The sequence below is a fragment of the Athene cunicularia genome (assembly GCF_003259725.1).
Source record: "Athene cunicularia isolate RWA chromosome 8 unlocalized genomic scaffold, athCun1 chr8_part1, whole genome shotgun sequence".
NCBI classification, from domain to species: Eukaryota; Metazoa; Chordata; class Aves; order Strigiformes; family Strigidae; genus Athene; species Athene cunicularia.
In genome coordinates, this window is record NW_020799109.1 from 13,198,675 (window position 1) to 13,224,778 (window position 26,104).

The 26,104-nt window shown below is 39.3% G+C and overlaps 1 protein-coding gene across 1 annotated transcript in view; it reads left to right on the forward strand.

The window, feature by feature from the left end:
* AK5 (adenylate kinase 5) overlaps positions 1-26,104 on the forward strand; it is a 96,066-nt gene that overhangs the window by 66,876 nt on the left and 3,086 nt on the right. The window contains exons 8-12 of the mRNA XM_026854364.1: positions 1,233-1,275; positions 2,382-2,426; positions 12,242-12,405; positions 13,435-13,551; positions 17,459-17,647. Of these exons, the coding sequence (XP_026710165.1) occupies positions 1,233-1,275; positions 2,382-2,426; positions 12,242-12,405; positions 13,435-13,551; positions 17,459-17,647 (558 nt within the window). The remainder of the gene's footprint in view (positions 1-1,232; positions 1,276-2,381; positions 2,427-12,241; positions 12,406-13,434; positions 13,552-17,458; positions 17,648-26,104) is intronic.

Here is a 26,104-nt window from a genome sequence, read left to right on the forward strand (position 1 = left end):
TACTCTCCTGCAAGCTTAGTGTGTCCAGTTGTTTTTTCTAATTTTGCCCCCCCCCCCTTTTTTTTTTTTTTTTTCTTAAAGATGGCAGTTCTCCTGCTGCAGTGTAATAGGCTGAGAGTTGCTGTGAATCAAAAAAAGAAAATGCTCTATGTAGCCAATGTAATGGTACTTCAGCCTAATGAAGAGTACTTCTGTTCCAGTGATAATGGGAACACAAGGATAATCCTGGAAGGGTTGTGCAAGAGCCTTGCATATTACAGTGGCCAGTAGTTTACCAGTTCTATTCACCTTGCTATTTGTTTCGCTTCATCTGTCCATGCAGCTATACAAATTTCGAACAGTAGCTGTTTCTGACAGCATACTGAGGGAGAACTTTAAGAGACTACAGCTTGATAACCCTGTGCTATTCTGAGAGGACTAGCACAGTGTATTCTGTGTTGATACTACACGCTGATGATGTAATATGAGCGTGTTACTGTCGGTGCTATTATTCACATTTTATAGACTAAAGAACTGATGGTATGAGTATATTGACACTATATAATCCAGACTGTTCTGCATATGTATAAATCTGATTTATAAGAACAATAAATAATTCCCACTCTGATACCCTTGCTGGCCAGTATTTGTAATTCCTCATTGGTTGTACTATACCATACGTGGCAAAATAATTCAAAGTACCCAAGTATCAGGGAAGTATCAGGCCAAGTTCCCCATTTGCCTGGTGTAATCCCTCTTTGAGGTTCAGCAGCCTTTTTAACAACTTGTAGTTTGTGTTGCATTCTGAAGGTAAACACATTCAAGTTATTTTAGACCAAAGACTAATTTAATCTTTATGCTGTGGCTCACTTCTAGAACTTACTCCAATATTGCCTTTCCACTACTAACAGCTTATCATACCATATTTAGTTTGGAAGCAATTCAGCACGCACATTAGTTTTAAATATCATGCTGTAATGGTGCAGTTGGACACTGAAAAAGCTGTTCCTTGCAAAAATAATATGATCCAGTTAATCAACTCAAGTTAAATCTCGAGTTCTTCATGCTCATGTTCTATCAACTGAAACAGTGCTAACAGCATTTCTGTGACATTGTTAACCGTATCTCAACATAGATTAAAAATCGAGAGGTTAAAACATAGAGAAGATGTTAAGATACACATAAGCAGATATAGGAAGAAATGCAAACTGTGCAGAATATCCATTTCAATTTGTCAATTACTTAATTCACAGGAGGAGGATCAGTCAAGTTTTTCTGGTTATGAGAGCACAGGAGGTGAGTCTTTTTTATCAGTGTCATTTTTCATTTAATTTTGATATCTTTGATTTCCCCTTGTATGTAAATAGTTACTTAGAAGGTAAAGTGAATTCAGGTTTGTATTGTGAAAATCATGCCTCAAAGAATTTATTATCTCCATTCTGTTTGAATGCAAATTAAATCTTATAAAAGATATTCTATTCTCTCTAAGCCAATAGTTGAAAATTATGAGAAAATATTACTGTTAATCTGTGCATCAAATCTCATCCGTGTTTTCAGAAATCAGTGGTTACAAAAAGCTTGTTGGAAAGTCTGGGCTGCTAAGAGTCTAAGAGGAATGAAAGGATTAATCAAAACCTTTTATGGCTAATGGCGTTATGTAATAAGAGATGTACACATCAATAAAAAAACCAAAATTATGTGCGGTAAATTAATGTGTCTTGTAGGTGATTAAGTCAAAGCATAATAAAATTCCAGCAGGCTTAGATGATGCAAGGTTGCCTTTGGTACTGGTATAATCAGGGTAATGACTGGGACTCAGACTAGAAGGAACTGCTTTGTTAAAACATACAATTTCAGTAAAAGGCAAAGCTGTAGTACACAGAGTAGTTTTGGTGCTAAAGTGACAGTAATACCTGGATTTCTGTTAAGATTATTATTACTTGGCTGAATTTGAGGCTCAGGGGGAATTTAAGACTACATCTCAGTATTGCACCAAATAAAATCTGAATGGGATGTGAACAATCTTCCATAGCAATTATAATGTAATAATGTAGTCAGATAAAAATGCAATGGCTCAGGAGGCACATTATTACATCAAGATGCATCTGCTTCTCTTCTTTCCCCCCTCCCACCTCTTTCTCTTTTTTTAAAGAGCTGATGTGTATGTGCAAAGTCTAATTTTCAGGTAAAATATTTTTATCATATCTGTGGTGAGAACTACGAAACTGGGAGATAAACAGGTTTGTGAATAATAGCTCCTTTTGGAATGCAGAGCATTATAGTAGAAAGTAAATCTAGTAAAATGAGATCACCTTGCATGAATATTACACAGTTCAGTGTAGAAAGTAGCTAAGATTAAAATTAGTAGCTCTTGCCACCTAAAGACTTTATTTTCATTTTAGACTTTTCAGAAGATCTGAAGAAATCAAACATAATTTTTGTTGTCGGTAAGTAGGATTCCTAATTTAGCTGCTACATTTGTAAATCTCCATGTTATTTAGTTTTGATTATATGATTTCTTTTAAAATTTAGCAGAACAGAGTATTTACACTACAGCGGTGGTTTTAGTCTTTTGAAAGGGAGTTAGGATTCCATATCATGTTACTAACCTGGGTCTGATCATGCTAACAACAGTTGTGTACAGCTCAGAGCAGGCATTATATTTAAGTGTGAACATATTCAAAATCACCTTAGCTCTTGTGTAGTTACAGTAGCGTTGCATGATCTCCCACAGCAAAGCTGCCTCACCAGCATTAGTTAAAATATTACCAGATTGGATTTATAATTCATAATTTTAAGGTTTATAAAAAGGTTGAAATTGAGATTAAAAAAAAAAAAAAAGTCTCTTCACCTCTTCATTTGTGAAACAACTTTTGTAAATATAGGTTGCAATTCTGCATGTGCAGTTAAAAAGTCAATGGATTAGTCACCATTCATGATACTTAGCATGCACTGAGATTTTGAAGGTTCAGGGTTTACTTTATATTTGCTTTCTGGAAATCCACAGAGGAAAAGCACCATGCTAATGGCCAATATTATGTGTGACTAACATAATTAGCATAAACTTTGAACAGCCTTTTAAAACAAATTATAACCAGATTTACAAGCTTCAGTTTAAAGTCAGTACTGATAACTTGGAAAGAATAACTGGGTTTGTATCAAGCAGAGTTTTTCAGAACTGCTTTACGATACAGAGCAGGAACAACACATTTTCAGGTACCAAGTACCTAAGGATAGATACTTTAATGTAAAATTACCCATGTTTGGGTAAGTCACTCTGTATTCTTTTTCTTAAAAGAAAAAAAAGTGACTTCTGAAATCAGGTATAAATGAGTGGAAATTTCGTTTAGAATTCAGGAGGCATCTAAAAGTACCAGCAGGTTGATGGAGGTGAACCTCCCTATTTAGCACTAGCAAGGCTGCATCTGGAGTACCATGTCCAGTTTGGGCTCCCCAGTACAAGAAAGATAATGACTTACTGGAGTGAGTGCAGTGCAGGACCACAAAGATGTTTAAGGGACAGAAGCATCTTTCATATGAGGAGAGGCTGAAAGACCTGGGATTCTTCAGCCTGGAGAAGGCTCCAGGGGATCTTACCAGTATGTGTAAGTACCTGATGGGAAGGAATGAAGATGAGGGAGCCAGAATCTTCTAAGTAGTGCCCAGTGACAGAACAAGAGAAAATGGAAACAACTTAAAATACATTAAATTCCATCTGAACACAAGAAAACACTTTTTTACTACGAAGGTTGTCAAACACTGGAACAGGTTGCCCAGAGAGACTGTAGAGTCTCCATTCCTAGAGATGCTCAACACCCAGCTGGACACAGTCCTGAACAACCCACTCTAGCTGACCCTGGTGTAACATTGTTGTTGGACTAGGTGATCCCAAGAGGTTCCTTCCAACCTAAAGGATTTGGTAAAAAGATAGCATGTTTGTGTGTTGTACTTTTATCTCACCCTGTCTTACACCAAATACAAATTTAGTCAACTTATTGAAAGCCTATGGTGAATGTTATGTATTTGAAAAGTAAAATTAGGTTGCTGAAGAGTTCGTTGGATACTTTGCTTAAGGGGAAGATGCATAACAATTTTCAGTCTTTAAGAAAACTGTAATTTCATGCTTACTGAAGTATATCTTCCTGCTGCTTGCTACAGTGACAAATTTTCATTCTCTCTGCCTCGCATATCTTATTGGAAAATTATGTTTGGGCTTGTACAAACACAGTTTTTTTTTAAAAAAGTGAATACACTCAAGGAATTTTGCTTCTGAAATTGTCCATGGTAAGGCATAGCTTTCATTTACCTCTAGACTGCTTTTTCTTTTGCAAAGAGAGATTTTTAAATTTTTCATTTATTATTTTTTATAGACTGCCTACTAGACATCTTACAGCTTAAAACCAAAACCACACCTTTTCCCTATTTATGCCTGCTCTTATATCCATCTCAGGCTTTCTAGTAAATGCTTTCTAGGAACAGAGGAAAATTCTGCTTAATCAAAAGTCTTTAAGTTTTCTTTGGTGAAAATGTTCTAATGAAAAAGTCTGACTAAGTCCAACAATGAGTTACATCTCAACAAATTACATAGAATAATTTATACTCTTCCCCAAAATACCCCCATCCGCACCCCCCATCCTCCCACTCCCGAAAAGCTTCTTGAATCTGATGTGAAAAGTGAGGGTACATTTTTTTCTGTGGGGTTCTTTTCGTTTGTTTGGGGTTTTTTTTGTGACCAGCACGAGATCTTCACAGATGGCTGCAAAATCTTGATTTTACTCCATCTAAGTAGTGAAGGTAAATGGTATTTCCCACATGCACCCCGGGTTTAACATTATATACACTAGCCAAATGCATACCATTTGCCTAGGCAGTAAGGCTGTCTCACATGTCAGTCAAGCTGAATCTGATCACTGAGTTGTGCAAGGACGAAAGAAAACTTTGAAGAAGCCTCACAGAAGCAGAACAAAACTGGGAGGGGGATATGAAAAAAAAGCAGCACCACACATTCTCAGTGGCTAGGTATGCCATTGCAGTGGACAGCACTAGAGACGTTCAGCCCATGCTACCTTGACTAGACAGAAAGCAGAGAAGTTGGGTTGGAGCATGCTGCTGTAGATACTTCCAACAGGAAAAACTCTCTTGGGCTCAGGTGTCATTAGGAATGTTTATTCATTACATAAATGTATTTATGAGGAAATAAAAAAGATGCTTATAAAGATATTTTAAAACTAGAGTTCTAAAGATGTGCATCTGTAGTAGTTTACAAACTAATTGAAATAAATACACCATCTGCCATACGTGAGGAGATACTGTTTATAAGACAAAGGGGGAAAAAAAGCAGACAGTCCTCTCCCCCACTACTTTCCCTTGAAAATTGTCCAAAAAGGGAAAGAAAAAAAAAATCTAATTAGCAAAGATTTACATTAGAGCTAATGTAGGAATTAATTGGAATAACAGTCAACTTGGATTAATTAAACAACAATGTCAATGTTTTATCCAGACAGCAAAGTGGAGATGTAGAACCAGCAAGTCAAAAATATGGGAGATAAGAGCAGGTTAATAAAAGAGGCAAAATCAAGTTAAATTTGGCCCAAGAAGTTAAAGAGAAAATTAAAAAATTAAACAGGTGCAAAGATAAATTTGGGGGATGTTCTAATACTCAAAACTTAGATAATTATTGCCAGTCACTAAAAAAAAAAAAAAAAAAAATCCCCACCAACCAAAAAAACCCGTTTTTAATCAGAGCAACACAAAAAGTAAAAGCTCAATCTCAACGTATGATTTTATCATTCTTAACTAATGCAATACCGTGTATCGCATCCAGAGAATTGTCATACATAACAAAGTTACTGGGAGCATTATTCCACCCTATCCTCTAAAACAGCCACTCTTGGCTTTTGTTGAGGCCGAAACTGAAGTAGAAAGTTTTTGAGAACGTTTCTACACTTTGGATCAGAGACAAACTCCCCACTTAATCTTAAATGTGGTGTTTAAAGTTTAGTCAGTGTAACCAATTTCCTCTGCAGAATTCTTGTCTTAGTCTGGCTGATGTACCAAAGCTGATAATGGTTTAAAGCTTAATGTAAACAAGACCAGCTTTTACAACTGACACTCTGAAGATATTATTACCACCTACACTTACAGATAAAACATTATCAGCTACAGACACTAGCTTCTTGTGCATACAAATAACCCACCCCAAACTACATCACAAAATCCCGAACTCTTTATTTGTTCAAGGTATGTCAGACATTGAACGCCTTGATCTAACTTTGAATTTAGCCCTGCTCTAAGTAGAGGGCTTTATCATATGAGGTCCCTTTCAACTTCAATTATGCTACAATACCTGTATTACATACTGCTCTTTCTACAGTCAGATAGACCTAGGATGAGCAGTGCTGATATTAAAAAACCCAATCAATCCAAGCACTAACTCTAAAGCTGATCACAGAATCAGCTAGGTTGGAAAAGACCTTGAAGATCATCCAGTCCAACTGTTAACCTCTCACTGACAGTTCCCAACTACACCAGATCCCCCAGCGCTGTCAACCCGACTCTTAAACCCCTCCAGGGATGGGGACTCCATCACCTCCCTGGGCAGCCCATTCCAACGCCCAACAACCTGTTCTGTAATGAAATGCTTCCTGATATCTAGCCTAACCTTCCCTGGCACAACTTGAGGCCATTCCCTCTTGTCCTGTCACTTACTACTAGGCTAAAGAGACTCATCCCCAGCTCTCTGCACCCTCCTTTCAGGGAGCTGTAGAGGGCGATGAGGTCTCCCCTCAGCCTCCTCTTCTCCAGACTAAACCCCCCCAGTTCCCTCAGCCGCTCCCCGTACGACCTGTGCTCCAGACCCTGCACCAGCTCCGTTGCCCTTCTTTGGACACGCTCGAGTCATTCAATGTCCTTTTTGTAGTGAGGGGCCCAAAACTGAACCCAGGAACCGAGGTGCGGCCTCACCAGTGCCGAGTACAGGGGTCAGATCCCTTCCCTGTCCCTGCTGGCCACGCTATTGCTGACACAAGGCTGCTTTCTCTGACTTCCTATGAAATGAACTCCATGTTTTCTTTAAGAGGGAAAAAAACCTCAGTGATGTCCCAGAACATCACATCACTCTGCCAACATATGTTCCAGGTTGTTTTCTGACTAAAATAATCTTTCAGGGAAAAAAAAAAAAAAAAAAAAAAGCGTTGAGGGTATTTTGTTGTTGTGTTTAAATAACAGCATCATTCCTATATGGTTTCACTCAGACTAAAGTCATATGGTGAGATGCTACTGAGAAGCGTTCAAATGCCATATTCTGAAGCTAAGGCTTATTTTTAGATATATACATCATCCAAGTAGCATTGATAGGATTGCCAAATTGATCAGATCCCCCAAAATCATAGCTTGAATATAAGAATAACTTGACTGGGGTTATTTAGATTTCAATCCTGACTTCTGAGGTTCCATTGTGCAGCTAAGTTTCCCCTGCAAGCACTTTTCCATGATAAAGGAATGATACTCATTATGAAAATAAGGTCTAGAAATTGAAACATATTAAAATGAATGGTGTGACTCTGTTGTAAATCCTGCTGCTGGCATTTCATGTAAATGCTCATGGTATTTTGGTATATTATAAGTTTTGGCAAGTTTAAAATAGAGACATCCCAGTCTGTCTGTATGACACTTCTGCTTTATTAATATTTCTGGCAGCAAAGCTGGTTCATGAACTGCTCATATTGCTTGTTCCTGTCCCCGCTCGCTCGCTGCGGCAGCCCTAGCTCCCTCTAGCATCATTAATTCATCTGCTTGTGATGATGTGCTCTAGGCCAGATGGGTACATTTGAATCACATGCCTAGGCTTGTGGTCTTTCATAGTCTGGGAGGGACTGGGGCATGAGGGAGAGCAGGTGTAAGAGACTCCATTTCTTAAACTACAGTCTTTCACTGATCTGAGTCAAGCTGCAGTTAAACATTCAGAAGTGCTGCTTGGGCAGCTGTCTTTTTTCCCTACCCATGGAGGCCACCCCTTTTGTCATCTTTAAGCGCTCTGTGAAGCATTTCTGCAGTCAGTAATTAAATAAGGAAAGGTAAGCACCTAAGCCAGCAGTGCTGCCAGAAAGTTATTTACCAGAAGATCCCCTTACACAGTTTCACAGGCAGCTGAATCACCGTAATGGAGGGGTAGATGTGCTGGGGGAGTGCATAGACCTTTCAATCCAGCTTGTCTACAGAAACACAATATACAGAACTGCATTTGATTTCTGTGCTCCGTTTAGTACCCTGGTTCCAGATGCTTTCAGATCCTTGCTTCCTGTTTGTGTCAGGAAGCACAAAGGGACACACAAAGGATTCAGTTTCCAAGAATAATCTCACTAACTGATACAACGTGCTTAATTTCTTAGTCTGCAATTTGTTATTAAGTTAATGAATGAGCTTTAGAGGAAGATGTAGTGCACTTAGCAATACTAGCGCAATACAAAAGCATGCTAACATCGAAGAACTGCTGGTAGTTCAACATTCTCCTACAGGTTACAGCACACTCATAATTCCTGTGGCCGTTTTCTAGGCTTTAACGCTTTACCTTCATGTCATACGTGAAAGTCACAAGACAATATGATTAATCTCAACAGCAGGTTACTGTAAGTCTGTCACTGGTTAACACAATCTTTTTTTCCAAAATAAATGTAGGCAGAATAAAAGATGACAGCATACAGAAAAAATGACAAATGTTCACAAAGAATCTTACGCCTTCACAACCAAAGTGGGGACATATTTTCCTCCTCTTCACAATTGAGCCATTGGGAAAACTTCATTACCTTTCTCGATGCCTCAAGTTTTTTCTGTTTGAAGAACAGCATAGCAAATTGCAGTGAAGGCTTCTTAACTGAAAATGTATTTGTGCTAGCTTTTGTTACATTTTACATGCAGCTGTTGTACCTTACAAACTGTGCCAAGCAGATTAAATTTCTCATTTTTTAAAGATTTTTTTAGAGTTCATAAATGAGACTCTAAAAGAAATAAATACAGGTTTTGCAACACTACAGATTCATAGTAAGCCTCATGACTGCAGGGTTAATTTGTTGTTAAAAATACTTACATAGCAGTCCTATAACCATATACCCTGAGCAGGAAGGAAGTATCTAATTAGTAAGGAAATGTACTTTCACATTTTTTCCCAGCTAAATGGCTCTTTTTCAGTCACATTAAATACTGGCCTTCAGAGGGAGACAAGACATTAACTAATACTTGAACTTCAGGCATGTAAATTAATACTGGCATAAATGCTGAGTATGTGTTTGGCCCTCAATGCTGAGTTTCCCGGAGTCATTCAGCCTCCTCACAGATCAGGCCAAGCAAGAACTGCAGTCTCATTCATTTGTAAGAAACCACAGGACTTGATAAAGCGGGTCATATGCATTTGTCAATTAGGAGGATGCTTTGCTACTCCATCAAGTGATGCTAAATTAATAGCAGTGGCCAGAAAAATTACTGTTTTGAACACATAACTTATTTAATTATGTCTTTTCCTCTTTAAATTTTAATCTCAGCTTTGTTGGAACTCTTCTATGCGAAATAAACATGGTCAATTTTCATTAAAGTTTTGAAGGCACAGTAATTCTCATGGTGTATGCCCTCCATATTGCATCATTCTGACAGCGTTCTCTTTTAGAATACCGACAGAGGAAGGTATTACAGAAACACAGCGACTTTTCTGATTATTTGTCTGCTAAACAACCAAAAATTGTCCTTGTTATTTCTAAAAAGTTTTATTTAGCATATGAAGGGACATTATGAAATTTCTGTTTTGGCTCTACTTTCAGAAAAGAAAAAGTTATATAATAAACAGCAAAAAGTAATCTTTATAGCTGTTTTTTTCTAATACTGTGTATATACATCAAATAGGATGAAATTACTGCACTCCTAATATATTCAAGGCCAGGAGGCTGAATGTGTAAACAAGCACGTGCACACACAAACTCACTCATCCAAAAAACCAAAACAGACCAGAAATAAAATTAATTGCCACTACAAATATTTAATGGTCTCATTATAGATAATTTGCCAATAATTTCTCTGCATCTATTTCTCTGTAGCCACTCTTATTTATTCCTTGTTTTCTTTTCACTGGTGCCTTTACAAAAGAAAAATGTTTTATTAAAGCAATTGAAAAACAACATGCAACCCACATTGGCAAGAAAATGAGACTGTGACAAAGATATTTCTAGCTAAAATTGTAGCACAAGTGTGATTCTCACACCGTGGGCTGATAATTGTCTTTGTGAAGCTGAAATAAAAGACTTCAGGTTACAGTAGACAAAACCATTCCTTTAATGCTACTGCCTTATGACCCAATTTTTATTCTCAACTACAGCACTGCAACTTTTCAGAAAGTTATATGCTCTGAGCAATTATTTCTTAAATTAAATTCAGAAGTTAAAAGAAAGTTCAGGTCAGGAGGAGATGGTGTCAAATTCACTCTGTTGTGAACTTGTTATTCCAATATTTGCTCAGAAAGATAAACAAAAAGAAAAATCACGTTTTCTAGCATCTTAAATCCACATAATAGAGCTTTGTAAGTCCCAACAATTGATAAATACAGAAGTCACATGCTTAAAAACCTTTATCGTAAAGAGGTTGGGTTTTTTATCTTGGCCTTGCCTCTTCTTTTGATTTTTCAACGCTGTCTCCCTACAGGGGTGTAATTACCTCCTACTGCAGTATATTTTCTCAACAGATCCATCACAGACTGTGAAAATGCTGCTACACACCTTGAAATTTCTCCCCAAACCCCGATATTGTCACAACAAACCTTCACTTTGCTGGCTTCCCCCACGCCTGGCACCAACATGGCCCCTCGGCCCTCCCAGGGTGCTCACCTCAGCCCCGCCAGCAGCTCTAGGAGTCACAGCCATGGCAGCAGGATCCCTGAGAAGCAGCTTCCAGCAGTTTCTGTGGTCTGCCCACCTCTCCAGCTGGGCTGGGGTGACGGCTGCCCCTCAGCGAGGAGCTGAAGAGACACTTGGTGTTTCACATGGTCGGCCCTCGGGGTGAGGACGGGAGAGCAGCCACCTCCACTGAGGAGGTGGGACAGGGAACCTGCAGAGCGAGGACGTGTCCAGAACCCCCGAGACAGCCCCAGAAAAAGGGCGCTTGCCAGAGAGGCATCCAAGAGAGGCAGAGTTTTGGGACTCTGGAGGTGGCGGCAGCTCTCCTGTCAAAGGAGAGAGGGAAGCTCGAGGTGCCATTTCTGACAGGAGGACACCTGCAGCACTTGCCTGAGTTGCTGCCCTTCCTCTCCTGCCATCTCTGTCTCCCCACAGGCACTCGGGGAATGTGGGCACCCAGCCTCCAGCTGTGGTAAGCTGAGGGGCCAGCTGCCAGTGCCTTCTCTTCAGCCTGGGGAAAAAATCCCGTGAGCAGCTTCACCTGAGCACCCTGTGGGCTGAAACTGCCCTTCACCCTTCTGGTTGTTTGACTCTCAGCCTGATTCAGAGGTGTCTTTCCAGCTGAGTGCAGTTGTGGATGTAGAAGAGCGGGTGGTGACAAGGTCTCCCTGTGCCCTTTGTTGCTGAGCACTTTCCTCTTGCACCTCCCTGCAGCACACATGAAGAGCAAGCCAGTACCACAGCTGCAGGGAATAGCATGGCTGAGCCTGCCTCAGCATTCAGCAGCTTCAACACCTGGCTCTCAGTTATCAGCAGACATACCATCATGTGAGCTTTCCATCTCAAAGGGAAAGGGTGCAAGTACAGTGACATTTTGTTCTTACATTTACCGCAGTGCAGGAGGGTTTAGTTACTAGTACACCTACATGCATCCCACGTAACAGAGGAAGGTTTCACTTTCTCTTTGCCTTTCCCTTCTATTCTGTAAATGGGGGCAAAATATTTCCCTCAACGATGCAGAGAACATTAGTTTGCTAATATTTGTTGCAGCTATCAAGCCGAATGTATACTGAGTCAAATACCCTTCCCCACTGGCTGTCTGTTTTGTGGTTTTCCTTTACACAGTAGTGGTGTTTTAGGAACAGGTTCTCCTCTGCAAGAAATTTCACACTGCTGTGGCTCCTTCGACTTCAGTATGCATTTTTGAGTCAGTGATGTAGTGTATAAGAAGGGAACTTATAACTTTTTCTACTGTATAGAGTGAAAAAAAAAAAAAAAAAAAAAAAAAAGCAGGCGCATCAATTTCCTCCCATTTTCTTGGTTGGTATAGTTTGAGAAAAGGTAGATACTTCTTCTTTTCTAATTCTAGATATTTTTCCCTCACAAAGGTGGGCCTGGCTCTGGCAAAGGTAGCCAATGCGAACAGTTAGCCAAGAAATACGGATTTACTCACCTGTCCACTGGTGACCTTCTCCAAAATGAGTTATTGTCATTATCGGAGAGAAGTAAATTGATCAAAGACATCATGGAATGTGGTGAACCTGTGCCTGGCGTAAGCAATGGTTTTATTTGGGGTCCTAATGGTTAAACAAGGCAGTGGTAGGTAGATTGTGTAAAAGGGTGAAAATAATAGCCTAGAACTGATCATTCCCATTTAAGTAAAACCAATCTGCAACTCGAGGGAGAAGTTTCCTCCTTACCAGACCTGTGGCACTTTCCCCTTCCTATGCCAGTATTTCTTTACATTTCAGACTCACATAAGCAACAAATAAGTCATGAAATCCAGTGAGACAGATGCTGTGTTATGCATTGCAAAGTGTAAGAGTTAGTATGGGAAACAGAAACTTTATGTCCATTTTATAGCTTCACATTTCAGATTCAGAGCTGGTCTTCCTGGCAGCTCTTCTGATTTACAGTACCTGCAGCAGTTCCCTGCAGATCTGGCTGACATCCCAGAGTAGCTGGACTAAAGTTTAATGGAGACTATGAAGACCGAGTTTGTTGTTCTCAGCTGGACTTGGCTTTTACATGGCAGGTCTGCAGCCCCAACTCTTGGCAGGTCTTCAGCAAGCACAGCTAGATCATAGGGTGTGTTTGTTAATGAAAAATACTGGGAAGTGCTGCTCAGGGGAAACTAAAAGCTGTGCTGAGGCTTGATTGTGATTGCTTTGTTCTTCAGTGTGTTTGGTCAGATGGTGTCTCTTATCACTTTCCATGTAATATAATTATATCAATGACATAGCAAAATGCAGTAGATTGGAAAACGCTGCAGCCGTACTCCAAAGTTTCACAGGTATTCACGTTAATTTTGAAACTGTGAAATATTCCCAGCTACCTAGAGATCACTTTGGGAACTATTGGATAGGTTGCAACACTAGATTTGTGTAGCATAGCTGGTCCCAAGAGGAGAAAATGTAGAGAGTGCCCAGCTACCTGCAGGACAGGAAGAGCACCCGCAACCACAGGACCTGCTTTCAGCAAAACTAGTTCTCAAGGGCGTAGGACTAAAGTCAGTGTAACAAACAAAGGCATCAATCTTTCTTATTAATTAAGCAAGTAACTCCCTTTCTTTCCAATGCAGGGTATTGTCCTAGAGCTACTGAAGGAAGCCATGGTTTCCAAGTTAGGGGACACAAAAGGATTCCTGATCGATGGGTATCCCCGGGAGCTGAAGGAAGCAGAAGAGTTTGAGAACAAGGTGACCATATAACTGTAATGCTGTTATAACTCCTGTTCAGATACGACTGTACTTCTCATGCTGCCTGTGTCCTCATCTTTAGCTGATTGCAATGGGGATGTGTAAGGAGCCAATTCAACAGTGTTGTGCTGTTGATCACCAAAACTTTGGCACCCCATCGTTGTAGCAACTCCAGGTTTTGCCTTCACAGACTCTGTAATACCAGAAGTAAAGGCTGATTTTACCCAAATTTAATGTAAACCAGGAACAATTCACATTTAGTGGAATGGACCATTTTTAGAATCCATTTTCTAATTTTAGTGGATGGCTGCTATATTCTCATGAAATCTCATCAAGCGCTATTTGATGTAGGTTCATGAAAACATGTACCTTCACAGTTAATATCTCTTACTATTGATCTGGCTCTGCTAAAGCTTGCTGCCAGTTAGAAACAGCAAAACACAGATTTAATTTTTGTGATGAGTAACAGGTGGTGTAGCCATAAAAAGAGCGTTTTGCAAGTGACTGCGTGGCAGTTCAGAGAGTTATTGATTTCCGCAGCATGTGCTAAGACCTACTGAGAAGTCTCAGCTGTACATTTTTCAATCTGCAGAAAATACTCCATATAATAAGGACTATGAATGAATTTGCCAGGGTTTAGGAGAAAAGAAGTGGTGAACTAGGGGAAATAGTTAAGTATATATTCTAGCATATTACACTCCACAAATGTCCTATCCAAGTTTGAAAGGCAATAAAAACTTTAATGAATCATCTGTTTTCTCCCTGAATCTTTAGCTGCTTTATTTAGTTGATTACCACAAAAGCCTAGCAAGATTTAGGCATCAGAAGATGGACAAAGTAGTGGGCAATGGGATTTGCTATAGAAGCCATTAACGGAAATGTTGATTTATTAGTTCCTTTACTAAAGTGCAACAGACTATTAAGAAGACATTGGAGATTTGTTTCCTTTTGTGTGGAAGGAGGAACTATTTCAGCAGTGCTGCTTTTCTGGCAGGCATACGTGTCCTGTCCTGGTGTATGCTGTAAAGTAGGACTTGGAGATTGGAGTGTCCTGGACTGAGGCATTGCCAAGCAAACAAGTCTTGATGCATACAGTGCAAAAGCAGAGCCCCTTTCAGTTCCTGTAGACACTGCAGCAGCAAAAGATCCTGTAGTCCTGAGCTGCCTTCCACATTCGGAGTATGTGGAAGCTGATAATTTGGAATGTGCTGTCATCCCTGTTGTATCCATGTATCCACTTCAGTTTTTGCAGGATGAACTTAGCTGACTGTGAGCTACTTGGTAAGTCTGTGAAGTTTTTCTAAATGAGTCATTACTGAGATAATGCTTTGCAGTTCTTTTTAAAGGGCGGTGAGAAGTTCTTCCTACATTATAATTGAATGAAGAGGTGAACATCAGGGTTTATTAATTAATGTCAGCAAAGTGCAAATGAATAATGCTACATATCTACATGATTTGTAAAATGCATTATAATTGTTAACAAAGAGCTGTTCTGTTTAGAAGACATCAGGAATAGTGCTCATACTTGAAAGCTTGACAGCCCTCAATAGAATCAGCTATGTAAAACTAGCTTATTCTCCAGCCAGTTTTGCCCAATTCCTTTCTATTACATAATTGTACTTTTACCTAGCTGTAATTCTAAAGAAGCACATGTCTCTCTTCCCTCCTTGGTCTTTCTGCTACGTGAGAAGTAGAAAACAATATTAAATTGTAAGTTCCACTTCACCAGGTGGAAGATACCCAATAAGACAGAGTAAGGACTCGTTTGGCTTGCTGCAGCTGTTCCCACGGCATGCATTATTTAATCTAAATTCTGTCAGGAAAACGGTGATTTAAAAGAACCCAAACCAACACACAGGAGTTAAAAATTGCTGTAATATCTGATAGGGGCATTACATTTACTTTCTGCAATTTTTAACTCAGACAAATGACATTTCTGTAACATTTTTAATTCCAGAGAATAGCAACATTGAAACTTTAAAGGGAACCATGTATATTTTTCAAAAGCAAATCAGATCTGGTCTGTCAAACAGGATACTATTATCTGATTCTACCACTTAGTAGACTCCTTCATATCCTCATTGTAAGGTGATGATATGACTATAACTGATGAAAGGAGTCATTCCTCCTTTATTCTGTTACAATTTAGAACAGATCATAGAATTCCTCATGTGGAGCTTGGGGGAAATAACTTCTTACCATCCTAGTCTGATTATACAAAAGGACAATTGTTTAAATCATTGATTAAGCCCACATCTTTTTAAACTTTTCTATCTAAGTCTGTTTAAACTGCCTTGTTGGCTTTTTAATCCCCAAACCCAATACTGCTGCTTCTAATAGCATTACTGTTTTCTGAGCTGAGTGGAAAAAATGGGTGGATGGATAAAAGCCTGTCATTGAACTATCTGACATAATCCCTTCGCTTCAGCTGTCTCTTAGAAAGTCATTAAGGTACTAGAAAGGTCAACCTAATCCAGACAACCTCAGTCAAATGCAAAAGGCTTAACATAAAATATTTACCTTTAGAATATTTCTTCCTTTAAGAGCTGTCAACAGAGGTAGCAAAGGCAATTTTCATATATCAGTCCTTTAGACTTTCTTTGCTGTAGCCATGGTAAAAGCATGAATTTCTAATGGTCACTAGTGTGAAGAACAGTCAGTCGTCTTTTCTCGGGACTTCTCACTCTTTCCTAAAATGTGTTCTCCAAATCCTTTCTGGAAAGGTAAAGAATGAGAAAAAGCCCAAGAGCATCACTGAAGGATTTAATATATGGAAAAATTGCCACATTACTTTTCTCTGATCCTTTAACACCTTTATTTTACTTGATAGAGTGGAGTTTATCCCTTTAGACTCAGCCCAACAGTCATTGCTCAGATAAAACCTTGTGTCAGAGAGAGCTGTGCCTGAGCAGAGTGCATGACAGAGTGTATTGCAAGATTTATGCTAAATGACACACATATTTTTCAGCATCTTGGGGAAAGAACGATGGGGATTTTTGTTTAAAACTTCTGTCTCTCTTCTAAAGCACAAGGAACATTTTGCTCTTTCTTGCCAGTTCTTTTTCACCCATAAAGTGCTGCAATATCTACAGTCAAATGTAGATAGAGACAATTATTTACTATATTTTCCAAGGCCTGGGAATAAAAATAATTCCATATTTATTTTATTTATAGAAAAGGGCAGACTCTCCCTTATGACTAGTTTGGCACTAGTCAAAAAGCACTAAATATTGGGTTTCTCATAGAATTTGGGAATTACCAATTTGAAAATAAATATATCACATCCTTCCTTTATACCACGCATAGGAATGATGTAGAGTTACACTGCAAATATTGACATAAAATAGTGTGTGATGTAAAGTCATTCACAGGATGTATTCCTGTGACTATGTCTAGTAAGAAGCATTTGATGGTATTCCTGAGCCTGTTTGTTGCTATTCATATCTGTTTCAAGTGGGCACACTTTAATTTGGACATTTCCTTCTATTGCCTCTTGAAATTCTAAGCTATAGTTTACCACTCCCTGAATGAAAATTTACTTTTCACAGATTGAACAAAGCAAAATCTAGAAAAATAACTGTAAAGCATTCCATGAGTCCAGTGCTGTTTGCATCAAGATTTTGGCAGACAGTTGCAAATAATGAACAAACTGATGATCTTCAATCCAAGTAGCCGGTATTTTTCAGATCATATCTCTTTTTCTCTCTATGCGTAGAGCCCAAACAATGATCCTGAATATTGGGATTGTCTGTGCTGCATAGATTTCTGCACAGACAAATAAGAAAGTAATTAGCTAATAAATTCCTTGATTACTCTTTTTGGTAGCATTTCTTTTTAAAATTTTCCAAACCAAATCAGTTTTACTGGGCCAGTGGTTTGAATACTTACTGTTTTTCTTTGTCTGTAGATTGGGGAACCAAAACTTGTGTTCTGCCTGGACTGCTCTGCAGAAACCATGAGCAGTCGCCTTCTGATGAGAAATCAGAGCAGTCAGCACTCTGATAATGCTGAAACCATCAGGGAAGGGATCGAAAGCTATTACCAAGCATCAAGACCTGTGATTGCATACTATGAAAGGAAGACACAGTTATGCAAGGTAAATTGCTTGACCTTTTTAATGAAATTATTGCTTTTTAGTTCCATTATATGAGCAATATTTAGAAAATACTGACACAACACCATTTATAAACTGTATAAGTTTCTGCACTTTACAGTTTGTTCTCATCTTACGCTTCCCTGGTTTGTTTGCAGCTTCTACAAACTTCTGAGTTCCACAGTACAATTTGAAAGAATAAAACCACAGGTTTATCCTGAGTCTGAGAACATATCCTGAATCACTACCTCATCTGTATAGAATCTCTTATTAAATGTTAATGCTGGAAAGCTTTTCTTTAAGTATTAGGATTTATTCCTCTATAAGGGCTTTCAGAATTAGGATGAAAGATTATGTTAATCCAAAACCCGTTAGTTAAATTTACAAAACTGACAGTATATATCCTGAAATAAAACAGATCTGCACACAGGAAGGATCTTTCTGCTGGAATAAATGGCATAGTTAGATGAATTTCAGTGAATTACCTCAGTTTGCACCTGCTCAGGAAGTGATATTTAAAGCATTCTTTTTATTCTCTAATCAATACTTTACAGAGAAGTAAGAAAAATTCCATCAATGCAGTTAACTGATGTATATGTTGGCACATCTGTAAATCTATTTACATGGGTTGTTTATATTTCTTTTGATATATTTCTCTTCTCTGTCATGGCAAACTGTCCCTTATGTTCAGCTACAGGAAATATCTAGTCCTACTGATCCTTCTTGTCCTAAAAGGGAAATAATCCAATAATAGTTTCTGGAAATATTATGGGAGCTTTTTTCTAGAGGCTGTAGCAAACATGAAAATCACATATCTCAAACCCGTCTCCTCTGCAAAGTTCTAAAAAGAGATACATGCAGATAATTTATGCACCCATGTAGTCCTGATACTCAAAGGGAGAGTCCTGATTTGTGTCCTTTGCTAACCCCACAGTAAGTGCACAGAAGGCAAACTCTAGAGTGGCTGAAAAAAAAATCCCCAATTACTTTTCTTATTTAAGCTTAAGAACGATTATCTGGTTTTATTTGTATTTTCTTTTAAAACCTACCTTGCCAACATTGCAATCTGCATCTAACTAAGATTCATCTAACTAAGAATTCAGTACAATACACCAGCACAGTGTGATGCAGAGGGAAATGGAGCATTCTGTGTCTCTTAAGATCTTATTCCAGTGAGCTGTGCCTACTGTGGTGTTTCCCTTTTTGAAGCATCAAGCAAGTGACAGCCCCGGGGAGAATTAAACTATACTAAATAATTTCACAAAGTTTTGCATTCATGGTCTACCTTATTTCACTTGACATGGAGTCTCCTTGCCCTTCCTTATGTTACCATAAGTTCAGTCACAAAAGAACCCTCAAAGACTCAGTTTGAAGCTTTGGAAGGCAGGCATTCTTTATTGCAGTGTTGGATGCACAGGGGATCATTCCACCTAATGTGCACACACTGAAACAAAAGGTCATCCTTTATATACCTTGAAGATACAAATATTCATACATTTTTCAAGAAGTCTCCACCTTTCTGCCTATCTATTACATTTACATACTACTGGTGTTGCAAAACTACACTATGCATGCACAGGGGTCTCGGGTGGTCACTTGGGGAGTTAGCCCCCTACTCCTTATTCCCTTATGGTCACAAGTCTTTTGAGGACAATTTCTTCTCCGTGGATATTTCCCAACTCTGTTGTCTGGCCAAGATGTTCTTTCTTAGCCACCTTGTTTGAGCATTTCTGCCAGAATATATCTATTCTCGAGGTTAGGATATTTCCTCTGTATATTTTAATCACTCAGGCCTTGTTAAATACAAAGTTATACATTGTTTGGTAAATTAATTTCTTGATATTTAAGGTATAATGGATCACTTTATTGTTACAGGCCTCGACTTGCAGGCACCAACTGCTTGCAGGCATCACTTAATACTTCTGCTGTGTTTCTGCTCCATCTCCTATGCAATCTATGCAATGTCAAAACATGCAGTCTTCCCTTGAAAGCTTATAGCTCATTAGCTCCTTAAGGGACTTGTCTAGTCTATGGATCAGAACTGGATGTGTGCTTTGCACTCTTTTATCACTAGTTTTGGGGGAAACTGACATTGTGTGTTTGCAGGTTAGAAAATATTCGTGCCTTGCTTGACCAGTGCTTACACTGTTTTTCTCACAGTGTCTGTACATTGTCTGTACTTCCTTCTGATGAATGTAGGTGCTCAATGTACTTCCATCTTCTGGGTGGAACTATTGGGTATGAAAGGTCTGTAAAATCAGCTTTATAAACATTATCCTCTAAAATCTCCTTTTGAGGTTGAAAAACGCGTTCTATTTTTCCTTAGCACAGGTTCTCTGTATTGAAATGCCTACCCATCTGCTTTTTACTAAACTGATAAAATACACATCTACTATCAAAGATGTGATTCCATTCTGGATTTAAGTAGTGAGATGCCCCCCCAACCCTTATGATGTAGACAAGTACATGTCCAGTTATTTATCAGCATTTAGAGAACGCTGCCAAAATACTCAGCAGAGGTCGGCTTTTAAAATTAATGCTCCCAAGGCTATCCTTGTCGCTCACAGCCAGCCTCGGGTACAAGTCTGCAGCCCTGCTTCCTGTACAGCAAGGAGCAGAACAAATGTAGTTTTCATACAAGAAGCATGTTAATGTTTTATTGTTCATGGGTGAGAGAAGTGATTTTTTTTTGACCAAGCGTTGTTGAACAGTTGTGGGAATCTATTTTAAAAGTTTACTCCTCACCTACAGTGAAAGTCGAAAAGTAGGTCTGAACACTTCTTTGCACAGGGCGATTGACTTCAATAACTATTCTGATCCAGATATTCCCTATCAGTTCTGCAGTGAACAGTTCTGTAATAAAAAACCATTCTGTTTTGGAAATACAACAAATACTGCGAAACAAAGTAATTAATTTTCTGGAAGGTATTTTTGTGTAGGAAATTTTTATAGTCAGTTTTCCTGGATAAGTGAACTCAATGAGTTTAATCATAGAGTCTGATGTGGTCAATGACACAGCTCAAACATAGTGCCTGGAATAGTGGCATCCTTCCCGTGCCCAGTCCTGCTTTGTACAGGAGATTGGATTAGATTACCCATTGAGGTCCTTTCCAACCTGGATTATTATCCTGTAAATACACGTCTTAGGAACACATTATTTGGCTCAACAATTTGAAGAATAAAGACAAAGACAAAACAGGTAAGACTTGGTCAACAGCTGTTTTGAAACAAAGAGAAGTAGATAACACAAAATGTGTAACTTAGCTACATGGGAAATTAAGAGAAAATAAGACATTTAGGTTTACAGTTTTAAAACTATTTCAGCGGTGAATGTTTAAGCTGCATGTGTCGAAGAAAGCAGAGTAAAGGGGAAGTTTGCAATTCCTAGGATGCGGGGTTAGTTTCTTTCTTATAGCAACCTATTTTACAGACTGTTAAGCATTGACATTAGCAGCCACTCTGATGTTATCTCAATGAATAAAGGAAATTCAGATGGAAAACAAAAACTTATTAGTAGTTCTTCCGACTGCATTTTTTTTCATGTGGGCTAGGCTAAAATAGTTGTTGTTTTTTGTTATTTGTAATATCATATATATACAGAGAAGACTGAGACTTTACCTAGAGGCAGTTTAACAGGTTTAATTTTTCTTCCTGATTTTAATTATAACACCACATGTTTTCAGTTTTGGAAATCTGTTCATTCCTAAGTGGGTTTTATTACCCTCCAGCATTGACCAGTGCTGGTTGAAGAAGTTAATGCTCCATTAAGATGCTGCGGCCTCTATAATTCTGCTCACTGAAAGAACTGTCTATGTGTTTCCTAATTCATTTTAGGCAAAGCCACCAAAGGTAGTAACTACAGACCAGAGGCTTGTGCACTTTTATTCTCAGTCAAAGCTGGTGGGATCCAATAGCTTCAGGGAAGTGATATCTTACCCAAAAGTGCTGTTTAACAGATCCAGATCAGTCTGTGATCCCAGGATAAGCGATGGCCAAAGCATCTGAAGAGAAACTATTTAAATGAGGAAGAGAAGGTTCTAAAAGAATCTTTAGTTGCCTTCTTTTGGAAAGTTATTCCTGCCCAGGATTGTTTTACCAACAGAAGCAGCTCTTCACTGGAAGGCCCATGTGAACTTTATGTCCCTTGAGATTCCAGCTATGCACTTTCTTAAGAATTCAGAGGAGTGGATTTGGGATTTTAAGAGGAATATTAGAGTCTAAACCCCACCTAACTGTCATGAAGATTCAGCAGTAACCTTTTCTAGGCAGCTTACTACAGTGGTGTGACTAAGCACCTCTAATAATTGTAGGTGAAACTGTGTTTAGTTGTATAAGTGATCATGTCTTGTAGAGTGTAGCAGTAGCACGCAGTCCCTGCCTTGCCACAGAAAAGAAAATCAGAATTGTTAAATAGACAACAAGGAAATATGGTTGCCATATTGGTATTATTTGATTTCTCCATTCTAAGTCTATTTAGGGCGGGGCAAAGTTTTTCACAGATTTGGAACAGCACATGGCAATGGTGGTCTGTGTTTTAACTTTTCCTATCAAGCCTAAAAGTTTTCAGTCCAGAAGCAGGCAGATTAAATATGCAAAGTAAAATTCAGTCCTGGGCATAAGGCCAGCAAAAAGTCTGGTGTCGGAATGTTGGATGAGCTCTCAGTGGAGGAGGAACTGACCTGTCATGCCATATCAAGGTGTACTTGAGACTACATTGTCAAATTAACTTTCTTATTCTCTGGACTGGAACGGGTGTTGCGTCATGGAGGGTGGGAGCCTAATAAACACAGTACAGACAGAAGAACTCAAGTCTGACCTAGCTTCCTCTGCAGTCATTAGGAATTCTCTCTTTGCTTTACTTGCACAGAAGAGATAAAGGTGTATGGTTGTAACAGCATTCCCATTTTAATCAGTGAGAATTTTATTACCTTCTCTAAACCTTGAGTTACTATGTGCAAATGCATTCATAAATAACTAATATGCTATTTGGAAATGGAACATTTTTCCATTCCACTGACTTCTAAACAAGAGCAGTGACCTGATGAAGCTGATAAAAGATCAGGACTCTGAAATTTCCCTTTGACCAAGTAATCTGTCAGTGTTTCTGCTCAGCGGTGGAAGCATGAGGCATGCACAAAAGGTGGAGACTTTGGGTGCTGATGAAACATCTGTGGACCTGACAGGAATAAATAATAGTGATCTTTCCAGCCACCTGGCTGAGATGAAGAACTGTGATGTAACTCAGGGGATGTATTTACAGGGGAAGTTAAACTGACTGAAGAATGAAGGGTGAAGAATGACAGCGTCCTCCACTCACTTTCCTACTAAGGCATTGAGTTTCTAGAGTGTATTCTGGAAGGTAAAGTAGGTGTAACAATAAGTTAGAAATTTTCCAATTAATTTTTTAAAAATCATATTCTGGGGATATAGTTTAACATTCCGTAATTTCTTTCACATTCAGATACAGAACACCCACCTGCCTCTAAGGACAGCAAGCGGGTGCTTTTTAACAAAGACCTCATACTGGAAATGCAACGACTGAAAGCGCTACTCGCACAGCCAGCAGTTGCAAGCTGCCCGATTCTGTGGGAATCGGGTATTTCACATGAATGAAATGGAATAAAATGAAATGCACTATGGTAGCTGTAGTAAGCAGGTAGATACTGTTGTTTTTAAATTTCTCAGTGATTTCCAAGGCACCTGGACAGAAAAGTTTATCTGAAAATTTAGTAGACACCTACTTGTCTATTAGCGTGGGGAAATGTCGATACCTTTGAATATATGGCTCTCTGACAATTAAGAAAGGGAGAGAAAAACCCAATTGTTTTTAATATCTGACTCATCTTTTAAAGCTTTTTTCAAGTGACAGTATGTAGGAGGGTAATAAGTAATAGAGAGGAGCAATACATTGATAGTCAAGCAAGACAAAACTGATCCCATCTAGGTGATATAAAGCACCTAGTAGGTGTCTTAAATATAAGTTCCCTATTCAAAGTCATCTGAGGAAAAGGGGCATGAGTATAACAAATAAGGCAGGCAGTCCAGAGCAGAGGATTTTCAAGGATGTCCAAACCCCTTCACTATTTCAGATCACATGCCTTGGAAGCTAGCCTACAAAGTTCAACCAAAATGCATTTTTCTTCTTTTTCTTTTTCATCTTTTTTTCACAGTGTTCTACTGTTTCTTTCTAAAATAAGTTGAAATCACATGATGGGTAAGCAGTAGTTATTAGATTCTTATCACAAACATTTTCAACAACCATTATAAAAGAACCAGTGACTGTCCACCCTCTCACGATCGTCCACTTCTGAGATGTCTCATGCTGATCCCCTGTTAGAAGTGCCTCTGGGGAGGGACAAATGTGTGCTTTTCCCTTTAGAGAAGGGATAATCAATGGTAATAGGGATAGCAGGTATGTAATCTATTTCTGTCTTTTGAAAGGTTGTCAGAGAATCATTAACCCTGGTAGGTAAGTAGGTGGGGAACAAAGGAACAAGTGTTTCTGTGTCACCACCCTTGGTGCCTTGTGACCCATTAGATGGAGACACCAGACTAGAAAGATGCATCAGAATTGATAGCAGGGGGATTATAGATAAAACACAGCAGTAAATTCATGCCAAATGTGAATAGGTATTGGGCCAGCATGTTTCCACCAGGTTTCCAGGCAGCTTGATCCATTGTTCTGGGAACCAAGTACTACACTGTCTCAGAGAGGTTTCTAACACTCTTTTTGATGTCAAAGATACAAATGTTAGTGACAATTGACGTTTGATATGAAGCTTCTAACTAGTGAGTTTATTCCAGAGTCTCTGTCTGTCTTTCTGCAAATGGTGGTCCTCAGTCATCCTCTCTAGAGACAGTCAGGTTTTTCTCAGTGGCAGTGTGCATTTAGGGTTCTAAATCCCCAAACCTACAACAAATGGAGATTTGATGACAGAAAATTTAGTTGGCTGATTTTAATGCCAAAAGGAGCAACATTGTACTATGGAGATGATTACTCCAGTCATTTTTCATGAGCTCATTAAATTTCTCTGTATTTGAAGTTACCTAAAGCCGTAGTGGCATTTCAAAACTGCAAGTGCTATGAAAAACTGTATCTGGGTCTTGCTTTTATGAAAAGACAGTAGCCTTGAATAACCTTGGAAACAGTCCTCGTTTATGGGCTTTGTTATAATCTGAGAAAGAGAAATATGCAGTTTTCTCTCCTGGAGCTGCAGAGAGTGTCACTGCATTACTGTGGTACTAGCTGTGAATTATCGTCACATTAAGTTAGTTTTGTGCCACGACTCTAAGTTAGTTTTATGAATTGGACCTTTGTCATTTAGGAGGCCAGCATGGGACGCACTGGGGCTGTCATTAGTCACGCTCATCCATATTTCACTGTGACTGTTAGGAAGTCAGCGTTCCAGCCGTTCATAAAGGGGCAGCAATTTCCATGCTCACAAACCTAATTCTTCATCATCACAAGTGCCTAGATCTAGACCCGAGTATCGGTGCCAGTTCTAGAAGAGGTTGCTGAAAAGCCAGTGGCAATCAGCTATGCTTATTAGGTTAGATTGGTTAGCCAGTGCAGAGTTATTTATGGAATAAAGAGATAATTAAAATACATATTGAGAGAGCTTGAAAATGGCCGTGGCCTTCACCCTGTGGGATGTGTATTTCCTGGGGGATAGTCATGTGAAAATAGGTGTCTTGGCAGCTGAGACACACAAAACAAGTTGCTTTACAGCAGCTGAGATGCAAGTTGCTAGCTTTATTGTAACTGTGGAAGGTAGGCATTTGGTCCAGAATGGTTCACCATTCCCCTCTTTGCTACTAGTAAGTAAACCCTCCTAAACCCTTTTGTTTCTGTGGCATATAAAACTTCTGAAAGACATGCAGCCCTTGTTTGGGAACGGACCTTTTTAAGGCACCACCTGCTGCTTCGCAAACTATTGCAGCACGAGTGCTTCAGGATTACATAAATACAGCGGTGTCAGCAAACACCAAGATGAGAGAGCACGGGAAGGAAGAGACCTGTGCTTCTGAGAGCTTCACAGGAGGGGAGAGGGTAGTTCTGCTCAGACTGCAAGCTACCCTGGCAGTGAGTCAGGGGCACTGGGCTGGCTCCTTAAAGGTTGGCCAGGCTGGTCGTTTCCAGTGCTGGAACTGCTGTGTGTGGAGGTGGGCTGGCTGGATGTGCCAGCACTTCTGACAGGATGCAACAAGGGACCAAACGTGGCAGCATCTGGATACGCCACCAAGAGCGAAACCAAGCTGCGGAGCGTGAATGCGATCCCTTGCTGGATCTCTGCAAGGAGCAGCTGCTGACTCCCACACAAGACTTAGCACAGAGGGACATAAATGTACATTGAGTGCAGTCAGACTGTACAGGAGCTATCTGCATGTCAGCACCGTATCCGAGGAGAATTTCATGGCCTATTTCAAAAATACATTTTTTTTGAGTTTGAAACTCCTTTT